The sequence below is a fragment of the Somniosus microcephalus genome, chromosome 6 (genome assembly GCF_052327205.1).
Source record: "Somniosus microcephalus isolate GS21.2 chromosome 6, FLI_Smic_1.0, whole genome shotgun sequence".
Taxonomy (NCBI): Eukaryota; Metazoa; Chordata; class Chondrichthyes; order Squaliformes; family Somniosidae; genus Somniosus; species Somniosus microcephalus.
The window spans coordinates 197,552,576-197,566,626 of NC_140992.1; the positions used below are offsets into that span (position 1 = coordinate 197,552,576).

General features: G+C 45.2%; 1 protein-coding gene across 1 annotated transcript; it reads left to right on the forward strand.

The window, feature by feature from the left end:
- The first annotated feature begins 3,499 nt into the window (after window positions 1-3,499).
- LOC147116319 (uncharacterized) lies at window positions 3,500-8,331 on the forward strand. Its single transcript, XM_085991182.1, has 3 exons — window positions 3,500-3,584; window positions 6,146-6,601; window positions 8,183-8,331. The coding sequence occupies exons 1-3, from the start codon at window positions 3,500-3,502 to the stop codon at window positions 8,329-8,331; spliced, it is 690 nt and encodes a 229-aa protein (XP_085847308.1).
- Window positions 8,332-14,051: the final 5,720 nt, after the last annotated feature.

Here is a 14,051-nt window from a genome sequence, read left to right on the forward strand (position 1 = left end):
AATCAATATCTCTAAGGATATGGTGTTAAGGAAGCTAAAGGGATTGAAGGTGGACAAATCCCCAGGGCCTGATAACATGCATCCTAGGGTACTGAAGGAGGTGGCCCTAGAGATAGCGGATGCACTAAGGATGATTTTTCAGAATTCATTAGACTCGGGAACAGTGCCGATGGATTGGAGGGTAGCTAACGTTACCCCACTATTCAAAAAGGGGGGTAGGGAAAAAGCAGGTAATTACAGACCTGTAAGCCTTACATCAGTTGTGGGCAAAATGCTGGAGTCCATCATTAAGGATGAAATAGCGGAGCACTTAGCAAATGGGGACAGGATAGGACAGAGTCAACATGGATTTACAAAGGGTAAATCGTGCTTGACTAATCTATTGGAATTTTTTGAGGGAGTAACTGGTAGAATAGATGGGGGAGAGCCAGTAGATGTGGTGTACCTGGACTTCCAAAAGGCCTTCGATAAGGTCCCACATAAAAGATTAGCATGGAAAATTGAGGCTCATGGGATAAAGGGGAAAGTTTTGGCGTGGATAGGGAACTGGCTGTCAGATAGAAAACAGAGAGTTGGAATAAACGGCTCATTTTCTGAATGGCAGGCAGTAACAAGTGGGGTACCACAGGGATCTGTCCTGGGCCCCCAGCTGTTCACAATTTACATTAATGACCTGGATCAGGGAGTCGGATGCAGCATTTCCAAATTTGCAGACGACACTAAACTAGGAGGGGGGGTGGGCTCAGAGGAAGAGACCAGGAAGCTCCAGAGCGATTTGGACAGACTGGGCGATTGGGCGGATAAATGGCAGATGCACTATAATGTGGACAAGTGCGAAGTTATCCACCTTGGGTGCAGGAACGGGAGGGCAAATTATTATTTAAATGGCAATAGATTGGGAGAGGGGGAAGTACAGAGAGACCTGGGTGTTCTTGTACACCAGTCACTGAAGGCGAGCATGCAGGTGCAACAGGCGGTCAAGAAGGCAAACGGTATGCTGGCCTTCATAGCAAAAGGGTTAGAATACAGGAACAGGGATACCTTGCTGCAGCTGTACAGGGCACTGGTGAGACCACACCTCGAGTACTGTGTACAGTTTTGGTCGCCTCATCTGAGGAAGGATGTTCTTGCCATGGAGGGGGTGCAGCGGCGATTCACCAGGCTGATACCAGGAATGGCGGGAATGACCTATGAGGAGAGACTATGTAGTTTAGGGATGTACACACTGGAGTTTAGAAGATTGAGAGGGGACCTCATAGAAGTGTATAAAATTCTGACAGGTCTAGACAGACTGGATGCAGAAGGAATGTTTCCCTTGGCGGGTGAGAACAGAACTAGAGGACATAATTTGAGGATAAGGGCTAAACCATTTAGGACAGAGATGAGGGGGAATTTCTTCACTCAGAGAGTGGTGAACCTGTGGAACTCATTGCCACAGAGGGCAGTGTACGCCAGCTCATTAAATATATTTAAGAGGGAATTAGATATATTTCTACGGGCAAAAGGGGTTAAGGGTTACGGAGAGAAGGCGGGGACGGGATACTGAATTAAAAGATCAGCCATGATCTCATCGAATGGCGGAGCAGGCACGAAGGGCCGAATGGCCTACTCCTGCTCCTATCTTCTATGTATCTATGTATCCCGCCACCAATGGATTGGCTGAAAGGTTTGTCCAGACCTTCAAGAAGGCCATAAAGGCCATGGGTAATGAAGACATAAAACTTCAGCACAAGGTGGATAACTTCTTGTTCGCATACAGGAATGCAACACATATGGTTACCAACCAAACTCCCGCCATGATGTTCTTCAATAGAAACCTAAGATGCCGGCTGGATTTGGTCAAGCCCAACATCAGAAGGGACGTGGAGAACCGACAGTTTCAAGGCATGAATGAAAGGCCAACTAGAACCTTCCAGATAGGTCAACAAGTTTTGGCCCGGGACTACCATACCAAGAAATGGCAGCCTGGAACTATTTGCACACGACTAGGACCACTGATGTATACCGTGGACATCGGAGAAAGCATAATAAGGCACCATGCTGACCAAATCATAGAGTCATCCGAAAAGGGACAACCTACACCACAACTCTATACGCCTAACGATGAAGTAGAGATACCCATATCTACCTCCGATCCAGTGATACTGGAACCAGGTGAACCCGACACTGGCATTCAAGCCAAATCAGCCTTGCCAAAAGAACCTACGACACCACCAGAAACTACTACACCACCGAGGCGTTATCCGGACCGAGTCAGGAAGCCTCTTGAGAGACTGACTTATAATTAATTAACTACAGCAATGTGTATATTATTTTTCTTATAACATGTAATTAATAATTACATAAAATATGATGTACTGGTTAGCTAAAAGGGGAGGAATTGTAGTGTATGTGCCTTTAAGAGCCCCATGTGTGCTGTAATGCCGGTAATGGCCACTCGGGCTATATAAGCCTGTATATTGTGTTATATCCATTAGTACCCCCCGAGACTTTGCTTAGTAAACACCTATAAACCAACTCCTGTCTTCAGTGTCTCTATCAACACACGGACACTACAGTCATGAACAGTACAGAAAATAATCAAAAAGGCTAACGGAATACTGGCCTTTATATCTAGAGGACTAGAGTACAAGGGGTAGAAGTTATGCTGCAACTGTACAAAACCCTGGTTGGACCACACCTGGAGTACTGTGTGCAGTTCTGGGCATCACACCTTAGGAAGGATATATTGGCCTCGGAGGAAGTGCAGTGTAGGTTTACCCCAGAATGATACCTGGACTTCAAGGGTTAAGTTACGAGGAGAGATTACACAAATTAGGGTTGTATTCCCTAGAATTTAGAAGGTTAAGGGTGATCTGATATTAAGGGGAACAGATATGGTAGATAGAGAGAAACTATTTCTGCTGGTTTGGAATTCTAGGACTAAGGGGCATAGTCTAAAAATTACAGACCTCTCAGGAGTGAAATAAGGAAACACTTCTACTCACAAAGGGTGGTAGAAGTTTGGAACTCTCTTCCGCAAATGGCAATTGATGCTAGATCAATTGTTAATTTTAAATCAGTAATTGCTAGTTTTTTTTTAATCAAAGGTATTGAGGGATATGGGCCAAAGGTGGGTATATGGAGTTAGAGCGCAGATCAGCCATGATCTCATTGAATGACAGAACAGGCTCAAGGGGCTGAGTGGCCTACTCCTGTTCCTATGTTCCTATCAGTGCTGTTTGACCTGGCCACTCACAGCTGTGTCCGAGCAGCCTGAGGACAGCTCTCCATCTGACCTTTTCTCTCCACCAAAATCTCCATAATTCCCCCAAGCAATTCGCTGATCTCGATGATCACAAGTGTGAACCACATCCTGGGTGTTGGTGCTCCAATGAGAGTTAATTATTAAATAAATGTTAATTTTACACATTTGAGATATAACCGACATTTAAGCAGTATTCACTCAGTGCTCTCATATTCAAAATGTTGATTTTCCAGAGGAGGAATCCAGTGGAAGATGCCTCCCAAAGCAAGTTCCTTTCACAGACTGATGACCTGTCGATGTCTTCTTTTATCTTTCTTCTGGTTTCACACTGGAAAAGGTAATTTGTTTTTCAGCACATCCTTTGTTTGCATCTTCAAATACCATTTCACTTTTAATGGTTGTACCCAGCTGGTGATCCGATGGGATACATCTTAGGTTGTGTATCCCAGGATGAACAAGGACACTATTTAATAATAACATTGTACAATGGAATTTGTGTAGATTTCCCACGGCCGACTGTCAAAAGGAAAGGCAAAAAATAACACAATTCTAGACTGCTTTATATCAGGTAAAATAACAAAGACAATTACAGAAGCAAAGATATCGGGCAAATGCTACAGAACAATACCTGAATAAAAAATCTAGAAACAGCTCACAAAGGTTCAGTTATCTTCTCACACCGGAGATTTCCTCCAGTAAGAGCAAACAGTCCAATCAGCTGTACAGCAGCAACGTCTTCTAGTTTCAAAAAGTCCCCCTTTGTGAGAATCGTGTAACAGAAGCTTTGCTACTGAGTTTCTTCCTTCTGACAGGCTCAGACTGAGAAAGTGAACAGACAAGGCAAGAGAATGGAGAATTGCGCACTTCTTAAACACACTTTTGCCTTTGAGGTTAGGATCTCAATCCAGCTCAGTTCAAAGTAACATATGAAAGTGACAATGCTGCTTTGCCCTCTGGACCCCTCCACCGTCTCTGCGTGGCCAGAACGCTTGTCCAGTATCCTGTCTCAGATGAGCTGCAACTTCCTCCATTTAAATGTTGAGAAGATCAAAGCCTTCAACTTTGGCCCCTGCCACGAGCTTCTTACCCTCGTCACTGGCTGCATTCCCCGCATTGCCCACTGACTGAAGCTGAAGCAGATTGTTCACAACCTTGGTGTTCTGTTTAACTCCGAGCTGATCTTCTGAATCTATATCCTCTCCATCACCTCTGTAACATCACCCACCTCTGCTTCTATCTCAGGCCATCTGCTGCTGAAACTCCCAGCCATACCTTTGTCACCTCCAGACTCGAGTACTGGAAAGCTTCCCATCCTCCACCCTTTATAGACTTCAGCTCCTCCAAAACCCTGCTACTGGAATCCTATCCTGGACCAATCCTGCTTTTCCCCAACACCCCTGTTCTCACTGACCTGCATTGGCTCCTGGTTCCCAAAGCCTCAAATTTATTGACAGGCCCCACCACTACTGGCCTCAAATCCAGAGTTAAAGGTTGAGGTGCACTAATCTCGACTTGTCTGAAGAGCTTGATCTCAATAGATGACTGTTCCTAAGAGATGCAGTGACAGAGCTGTGATGAATACTGAAATCTGACCTCCAGTCAGCTCCTCCGCAGGCGCGTTCCAAAATCCACAGGGAACATATTCTATTTACATTGAAGAGGTGACCTCGCAGAATGTGGTAATGTCAGCTGGGCACTTCAATCGTGCAAAGACCTGTGGGAGCATATTGGCCCTGGTGCCATTTCAGCTGGGATTGGTGAATTGGTCCTGATGTGCACAATCGGTTAATAATTGGGATTTTAATTAAACTCAGTCTTTATAGTTTTCACAGGATGTTGCATTTCTATCACCTCTTATATCCTAAAATACAAGCCAATCATTGTAATGCTGTGTTAGATGTGGCTTTAGAGGGTTTGGAGCTGCACCCACTGGGAGCACGTTAGGAACTTGCACACACTTCCAACAGACTGAAAGTTGTGGGGTGGGGGCACATGTTCCGCACCAGGAGGACAATTTCATAAGATTCCCCTTAGAGCCTGAAAACTATTCATTGTTACTTAACATAAAGGAAAGAAAGCACTTCAGTTCATATGGTGCCTTTTACATCCTCTGGATGTCCCAAAGCACTTTACAGCCAACAAAAATGACCAGATAGCCTGGTTTTAGTGATGCTGATTGAAGGATAAATGTTATCCAGTGGGGAGAGCTCCCCTGCTCTTCTTCAAGTCGTGCCATTTGAGGTTTTGCACCCACCTGAGAGGGCAGGCAAGGCCTAAGCTTAATCTCTCTCTGAAAGACGGCACCTCAGAGAGTGCTGCACTCCTGCAGTACTGCAATGAAGTATCAGCTTACGTTATGTGGTCAGGTCTCTGGAGTGGGGCTTGAACCCACATACTTCTGCTTCAGAGGTGAGAATACTACCACTGACCCAAGGGTGACATCCAGTTGAATGTAGTTTTAATGAAAATTGTTAGATAGTATACAGTGATTTTATATTACTTTCAATCCTCTAAATGATCTGTTGTGTGTTATATGATTTGTACCAATATTCTTTGAACAATTTTGATATTAATAAAGTATGTTTATTTTAAAATTTTATATAATCTTACGTTAATTTAGAGTGGGATTTGCAGGTTAAATTGATCATAAAATAGATTTTCCCTGTAACTGAAATACCATAAATAGCTGAAACACAACAAAGTATTATGGTATTTGCTGTCGCCAGGCAGCTCCTGATTGGCTGCCATAATTACGTTGGAAATCCTGGTCACGCAATTTATCTGGGATTTTTGTCAATCTTCTGCCAAAATCACAGTGGTTGATCGGGAGAACCCCTGAGGAAATTCTCAACGTGTTTCCAGGAGGTTGATTAATGGTTATCGTGATTATATTTGCAGTGGTATTTGGAGCTGAATTTACAGTTTGTGGGTACCTACACCACAGCATTAATAAGTCTCATCACCATATTGAGCTTGGCCCTGGACCCTGTTCATTGAAAATGTCCATAAACCAAAGAGGCTTCGAAATAAAAGCTCGTCTCATTGAGAACGGCCCATCGATCTCTACGGAAGATATTGCAGCAACTACACCCAATGCTTCGTCAGATGTCTGCATCACTTGGAAAGGACACGTTGGCAAACTGTTCATAACTCGTGGTGATGTCGTTAAGTCGTATTCAACTGCCATGTCCACTAAAAGGAAATGTTGTCCCAATTTCATTCTTACCAAAAGCACTTCAAGTAATAATTCACAGTTGATGAGCGATATAATTTACATAAATGGATCACACTTCAGTCCTGTTCACATAGAAAATGCTTCTTATTTAGAATTTACTGGATCTGAAAGAGCCTCTGGTAAGTAGAATAATCAATTACACATTGTGAATCTCGCTTACATTTTAAAGAGCTTTAAGATTTATAATACGTAAAGATAGGCCCAGGCCTTCTGTGCCTCTCCCCCTGCCAATGTTTTGGTGGATCCACGGCAGGTGGGGACAAAATATGTGAAGGGTTGTGCTGCTCCTTGTCCCCAACTCTGTGCACCTTCCCCCCAACACCCACCCCACCATTTCCCGGGGGGGTTGATCTGATCATCCCAGAATATTCCTGCCCATATATGGAAGGCAGTGTATAAAGACGGTGCAATTGAGAGAATTATGGCCTCCACCATGTTTCCCGCCATTTCAGCTGTTTGAACACCGGATACAAAGGCTGCCAGTTCGGCCCAGGCATTCAACGCTCACGGTTGGAGGAAAGGGTCAAAAATCAAATCAGTTTGTAAGCAGCACAGAGGCTTTCTGTATTCCAATGCTGTGCAGACTCCCGAAGACTGCCACATCAAAACTATGGTCTCTTTTCGGCAGGACTCCTCGGTGGAGGCCAGGGACCCTGTCTCCAGTATGCTAATGACCCTGAGGTCGGAGAGTTGTCTGGGGTCAGGGGAACAGCTTCATGGACGGCAGAGCCCCGCCCCTTGGAGATGTGCCCCAGTCAATGGGGAGGAGGACATGGAAAGCCGAGGCGATGTTATTTAAGCTGCAAAGACCACTGAAAGCAAAACCTTAATTATGAAAACAATAATAATTAAATATTACTGAACAATTCATTTACTGGCCTGTTTAGTGAAAGGCATCGATGGTTCTAAACACAGATTCTGGAATATGCGTTCCTTTAACCTTGAGATTATGTTCCTCAGTAAAAAAATACTCACAGTATTAAAGGAATAATGGTTCCTGCCCAGCCAGAGTTGAACTTGTCTGCTCTAACCAGGCTAATATTTAATCTTTATAAACATGTCATTAGTTTTATTGTGAAGCAATTTAATTGAAGTATTCACCTTAAAAGCAACAAATACAAAATCTTAGTACTGGTTTTCACCATAAAACAGGACTGGTGCTCAGGGCCTAATGTTTCCCCTCTTCTGTCAGGACCACAAGTGATTTACTTTCAGAGCCTGACGCTCTCATTCTCCCATACTTGTATAGTTCCTGTTTCTCCCACTGTGCCTGTCACTGGGCTGAGACCACAGCAAGTTATCAAAATAAATAATGGTTGCAATTAGAATAATCCAAAAATAAATATTAGGGCGGCTAGAAAATAAAACTTGAGAGGAAAGAGTTCTAAAAGGCTCCCCTGCAACATGTATTACATCACTGATATAGAGAATGTGAGTCAACTTATACTTGGAACAAGTTACAAGACTGAAGATATTAAAATTAGGAGTCTCGATGCTTGGGTGGATCATTAGAGAAAGGCACCAGTAGGACCCCATTTTACCGTTCTTTGTGGAAGAATAAAGCTAAATACAGGGGAATGTTACAATGGCAGCAATATTGTTATTTTAGAACTGATGAAAGATTGTGACCAACTCCAGGACAGGCAGAAATTTGGTCATTCTCACATATGATGAGATCTTTTCACTGTCTTTTCACTTAGAAACACCATGGTCTGATTGCATGAAACAGAAAAACAAACTGACTCAACTCGCAAAACAAGAAACATTTAATCTAAATGGTGCTCGTTATGCAGTGCTAATTACGAGTGGAATCCTGGAGGAATGTAATGCCAGCATTTCAGTCGGGTAAGTGTCAACAGCCTGACATTGAGAAAATGTTTAAAAGATGATGGTTCGGAAAGGACACGTTTTAGAAATTTCAAACACTGGAATTCAGCAGATTCATTGCTGGTCTTTCTGTTTCTCTGTGCTTCTATAACTTGTTCTGCAGATATTGGTCATCCAGTTTTGAGTTTCCCACAAGTGGATACAATCTACTCTTAATTCAAAGCTGCTTTATGTTAATTTCAATCAAAATCTCACCAAAGTGTGACCCTTTTAAAATACATTGAAAATGTGTTGCTTAGTTCAAACCTCTTGGCTCTAATTCCTATTCCCACAACAAATGGGCTCTGAACAGTTTATTCTGACACTTTATTCGAATTCAATTCAATTTTAGTTGCCATATGTAACTAGTACTAGTACAAGTACAATGGAATGCTTACTCCCCGTAGGGACACGTCAGCTATTCTTACAGTGCCGTGTGCAGAAAGTCAATTCAATTGCATCCAGTGGCAGTGGGAGCACGATGTCCCTCAGCCGCTCCGTCCTCCTCGTCACCGCGGCCTCCTCCTCACTGTTGCTGGCTCGGCTCCACGTGTGGTGGCCTGCTTCTCCCGCTCACCCTCTGGCCACCATTCCCGGCTCCCTCCTCCCAGTCGGACTGCGAGTCATCGTGGCTGCTGCTGCTGCTCGATGCGCTGCGCTGCCTCCGCCCGATTCGCCGAACACATCCTCCGGTTGCCGTGGCCTCCACCTCACCGTCGCCAGCTCCACGGTCCGACGGCCCGGGGCCTGCTTCTCCTGCTTCCAGTCCGGCCTCTGGCCGCCATGCTCGGCTCCCCTCCTCCCAGTCGGAATGCCTTCCCGCTGAAGAGCTGCCGGCTGACGTGCTCTAGCGGGCCGATGTGGCTGCTGCTGCTGCTCGATGCGCTGCGCTGCCTCCGCCCGACTCGCCGAACACTTCGCTCCGGTTGCGGGAGCAAGCGGCGAGAGCGGGCCACCCGAAGCAGGGAGAGCGCGCTAGCACCGGACCGTCTCGGTCGCCATCTTGACTCCTATCGCCATCTTGACATCCTTCAACTCCATGATCAACATCAGGTGCCGAGGCGTCACAGCCTTCTCCCAGTGGATGCAGTGCATCATCAGGCGGAGACAAAGCAGTTTGGTGAGTGTGGCTCGCCAGAAGTATAAGATCATCAAATATGTGGAGGAGCGCCCTGGAGACATGAAGAAAGTTGTGGTACAGAAATTGAACATCCCTCCCACCACCCTCTCCAACTACCTGAAACAACAAGGAGAGAGTCTTTGCTGATTGCCAGTGGACTTTTGCAGCCAAAGGAAGAGGACGTGCACTTCAGTTTGTCTCGATGTGGAATCAGATTTGTTGAGCTGGTTCAAGCAGGCAAGAGCAGCTTAGCTTCCTGGACTGTCCTCGTCTTGGTGGGAAAGGTGAATGAATTCACTGAAGAATTTGGAACCAACTCTGTTTCTGCCTCATGGATCAACCACTTTAAAAACAGTCACACAGTCATGTCCACGCCCACACATGGGGAGGCAAGCAATGTTCTCAGAGAGTGTCAGCAACTGGGTGCCTGATAACAAGTCCAGAATTGTTATTTCATTTTAAGCATAAGGACATCTTTAATGCTGATGAAATGGGCCTTTTTTAAGGAGCTGTACCCATGCAGAACACCAGCTTTCATGAACAAAAAATACTCAGGTGTGTGTCGATACCTCTTCAAACAGTAGGCGTAGCCATGCATTGTTAGAAAGAGTATCAACGTTTTATTAAGCATATAAAATAACAAGTGAACTCCCAGGAGTAATAGGAGCTCCATGAGTCTGCAACCCAACTGGCGCACACAGGAGCGAGAACGAACAGAGAGGTCACATGCTAGTCACATGACGATGACACTGATGCCACTCACGTACAGCCAACGTGCACCCGACATCACAAGGTGGAAAAAAGTCAATCAGTGAATTACCATCATAGTTTGCAATAGCATGACAGGAGAAAAAAGAAAGCCGGCAGTAACTGGGAGTGAGAAAGGGGCTCAAATGAGTGGATCCAGTGAGCAGAGGGAGAGAGGAACCAGTCCCAGTTGTGAAAGGTTGCTGAGGAATTGACTGATGACTAAGCTAAAGGTTTCAATGGAACTTTTTGCGCTACGTAGTGGCTGGTGGGTGGGGAGCCTTGGGGATCATAATGCTCATTTGCACTATGACTGTATGTGACAGACTCGATGGACCAGCTGGTCTTTTCCTGTTGCTCATTTTTCGTATGTTTGGATATAGAAGAAACAATTTTGTTGATAAATGTGCTGTCAGCAAGAAGCAAACCATAATCACAGAGCATTTCACAAAATGGCTGAACTTTGCATTGTACACCTTGTACAGTACTTGGGTTTCAATCACATTCATTGAAATAGTTGCTTTGTTGTTTTATGGTGTTTAATGGTGTTCCTGTGGTGTTTTGCTGCCCTGTTTTATTAAAATTGCTTAATTCACACTTGCTGGATTAATCACATTTTTTTCAAGCAAATAACAGCTTTGAATTAAGAGGAGTAGATTGTTCTCCCTGTTTCTTTACAAACTGTCCTCTGTCGATTTGCTACTTTCTTATTTCCTGCTCAGAAGTTTCTAATCGCTGTTCCCTGTTGGAATCTCTAATTAAGTTGTAGGTTTTCTGTCCCTTTCCTTCTCATTTCTATCCACAACTAAGAGGTTTCCCCTTTTCATTCTCTTCTTACCCACTCCAATACTCCTGTAACTGAAGAGCCAGGTGATCAGTTGCTTTCTAGTAAAGCCATGCTCATCCTAAATTGTCCTTTTCACCAATTTGCTACCTAGAGTGTTTCCACTTCCAGATAAATTTACATTTTTGAAAAAAAAGTATTTTTATGTCTGAGGCAAAGGAAGCTGTTGAGACAGTATAGTCTTCACCTGAATGAGACTCATGTGGATGACCTTGTATAGAGCAGTGAGAGAAGATTAAAAGTAGTGAGAGGGAGGGGCAAACCGAGCAGACTCCAATATGAGATAAAATGAATACTGGAACTAGAAGAGCTACATAGGCCCAGGTGTTATAGAAGAGAAGCGGGGATGGTGGATGTCAGTTAGAGTGCAGACAGCAATATAATAGCAGCTTTCTCAAGATGCGCTCTCGATGAGTGCTGCTCCCTATTGGGAGTGTCATATTGTGGAATTACTCCTGCTACAATGGGACAAAGATGGACTAATTGAGTTGGCAGAACTATGGTAGATGGAGTTCAATGTGGGGAAGTGTGAGGTCATCAACTTTGGATGTGAGAAAGATGAAATGGAATATTTTCTTAATTGTGAGAGTTTAGGAGCTGTGGAGGAGCAAAGGGATTTGGGTGTCTATGTATACAAATCTGTAAATCACTGCTGCCATTTACCCATTTCCTGTTTTCCGCTTAAGCACTTAGTAGTTCATTCTATTTCTTTTCTCGTGTGTGTGTTTAGCCCAGTGATGTGGTGATGGTGCAGCACAAGGCCCGGATCACAACTGTTTCAGCTGTCATTGTGGCCTCTGCTGTGCGTGGCTGCACTGCAGGTGGCCCTGGAATTGCTGCTGGATTCTTTCGTGCTTGCTGCCGTTTTGTTGGGAGTTTCTGTACAGAGCCATCAATGACCCCCAACAACACACGCTCAGAAAGTAACCTTCTCTTAAAAGCTGGGCTGTGGTAATCTGGTTCTCCTCACCAGCTGGAGAGGGAGGTGACCTTACCTGCTGGCTAGTGGCTTCCTGCTCCTGTCCACCAATGCTCTGTGACTCCTCACTTATGCTGCCTGTGTGCTGGTTGTCTGAACCTTCGGGTGTGGATGTATTAGAGTTCCTCAATGGGTCGGGTAAGTGTAGTGTTTGGGATGTTGGGTTTGCTGCTACTGATGCTACTTCTCATGGGGCTGTTTTCCAACAAGTCCTGGGAGGAGCCAGCCCTAGAAATCAGAGGAGATCCCACAAAAGCACAAAAAGGACAGTAATACAAAAGGAACTTAGAATAGTCGTCTTCTTCTTTCGTATGGTAGTAGCAAAGCAAATCAAATGCCAATATCTAAGTCAGATACCCAGGCCAAAGCTTCCGGTGTAACAGCGTGGATACCTTGTAGGCTGCCTGCGAATATCCTCTGAGGGCAGTGCTCACTGATGTGCCCCAGGGTCTGATTAGGAGCTCCACAGTCGCATGATGGGGATGCTTTAATCTTCCATCTATGGAGAAGGTGGCAGCATCTACCATGACCAGTTCTGAGGCGGTTGATGGTTGTCCACTGTTTGCGAGGAAGGTTTGATCCTTCAGGTTGTACTGTGAGGTCTTCTAAACGGAATCCATTCCATATGTCACAGTTCTTTCAAGCATTTTGCCATCGGTCATCAAGGCTGAGGGGAGATCGCTGAAGGGCTTTGGCGATGGTCCAAAATGGCCTTCTAGATTTGAGACGGGTTGGTGGTAGATTGTTCAAGTTGGCCTGGATTGGCATGTCTTTGCTGGTGTAGCGGTTGTATTCTCTGGAGACTGCATATTCACGGTGTGGTAGTGCGATGTTTGCAAGCACGGGCATCCATGGTGTTGGTATCGATAAAAGCGTACTGGTGATAATTCTCATAGTAGAATTCAGCTGGACATCAACGGATTTGACATGCGGACTTGATAGACATGCCGGAGAGCAGTACTCTGCTGTAGAGTACCCCAGGGCGAGTGCTGCCTTACGGAGGGTTTGAGCGTCAGCTCCCCGCGTAGATCCGGCGAGTTTCTGGATCAAGTTGACCTACTCTTTAGTTTCTTCCCAAGGTTCTGGAGATGTTGTCTATACGATAGGGTGCGATCAAGCGTGACTCCTAAATAGGTGGGTTTTTTGGCACGGTTTGCCTCTGCGCCGCAAAAAGAGACTTTTAAAGTTTGGTTTGCTTGATGGGTGTTGAGGTGGAATGTCGAGGTGACGGTCTTTTTCGGCTTTGGCCAAAGTCACCATCGACGGAAGTAGGTCTCCATCCTCTGTAAATCACTGGTTAGGGTCTCCTCGGTGATGGGCAGATTCATGTTTTGCGTGGCCAAGACAATGTCATCAGCATATACGAACTTTCGGGACTCTGTTTTGTGCAGGTCTCTGGTGTAAACATTGTATAATATGGGTGCCAGGACAGAACCCTGTGGAAGTCTGTTGTTCAGGGTCCTATATCTTCTTTTCTGGGTGCCAGAGTACACATGGAAGCGTCGGTTGCTAAGCATGGAGCTGAGAAGTTGGATCGTTGTTCTGCAGGGTAAAATGGTGGAGAGCTTGAAAAGCAGTCCATGCTTCCATACTGTGCCATACGCCGCTGACAGGTCCACGAGTGCTACGGCGGTCTTGAGCTGGTGCTGGAAGCTTGCTTCGATATGCGTTGTTAAACTTACCACTTGGTCACAGCAGTTATGACCGCTCCGGAAGCCCGCTTGCTCCTAAGGGATGGTTGGCTCAATGATGAGGCTGGTCTGTGGAGTAGTAACCTCTCCAGCACTTTATAACAAGTGCAAAGTAAGGAGATTGGGCGATAGCTGGAGGTTTCACAAGTATTCTTCCCCAGCTTCAGGAGGGCAATTATTTTAGTCTCCCTCCAAATAGGTGGAATTTTACCAGCTGTCAGTATCTCAGAGAAGGAGGTCAACCATCTCTTCACTTTGGGTCCCAGTGCTTTTAGGAATTCTGGGTAAACACTATCTGGACCAGCAGCTTTTCCAGATTTGG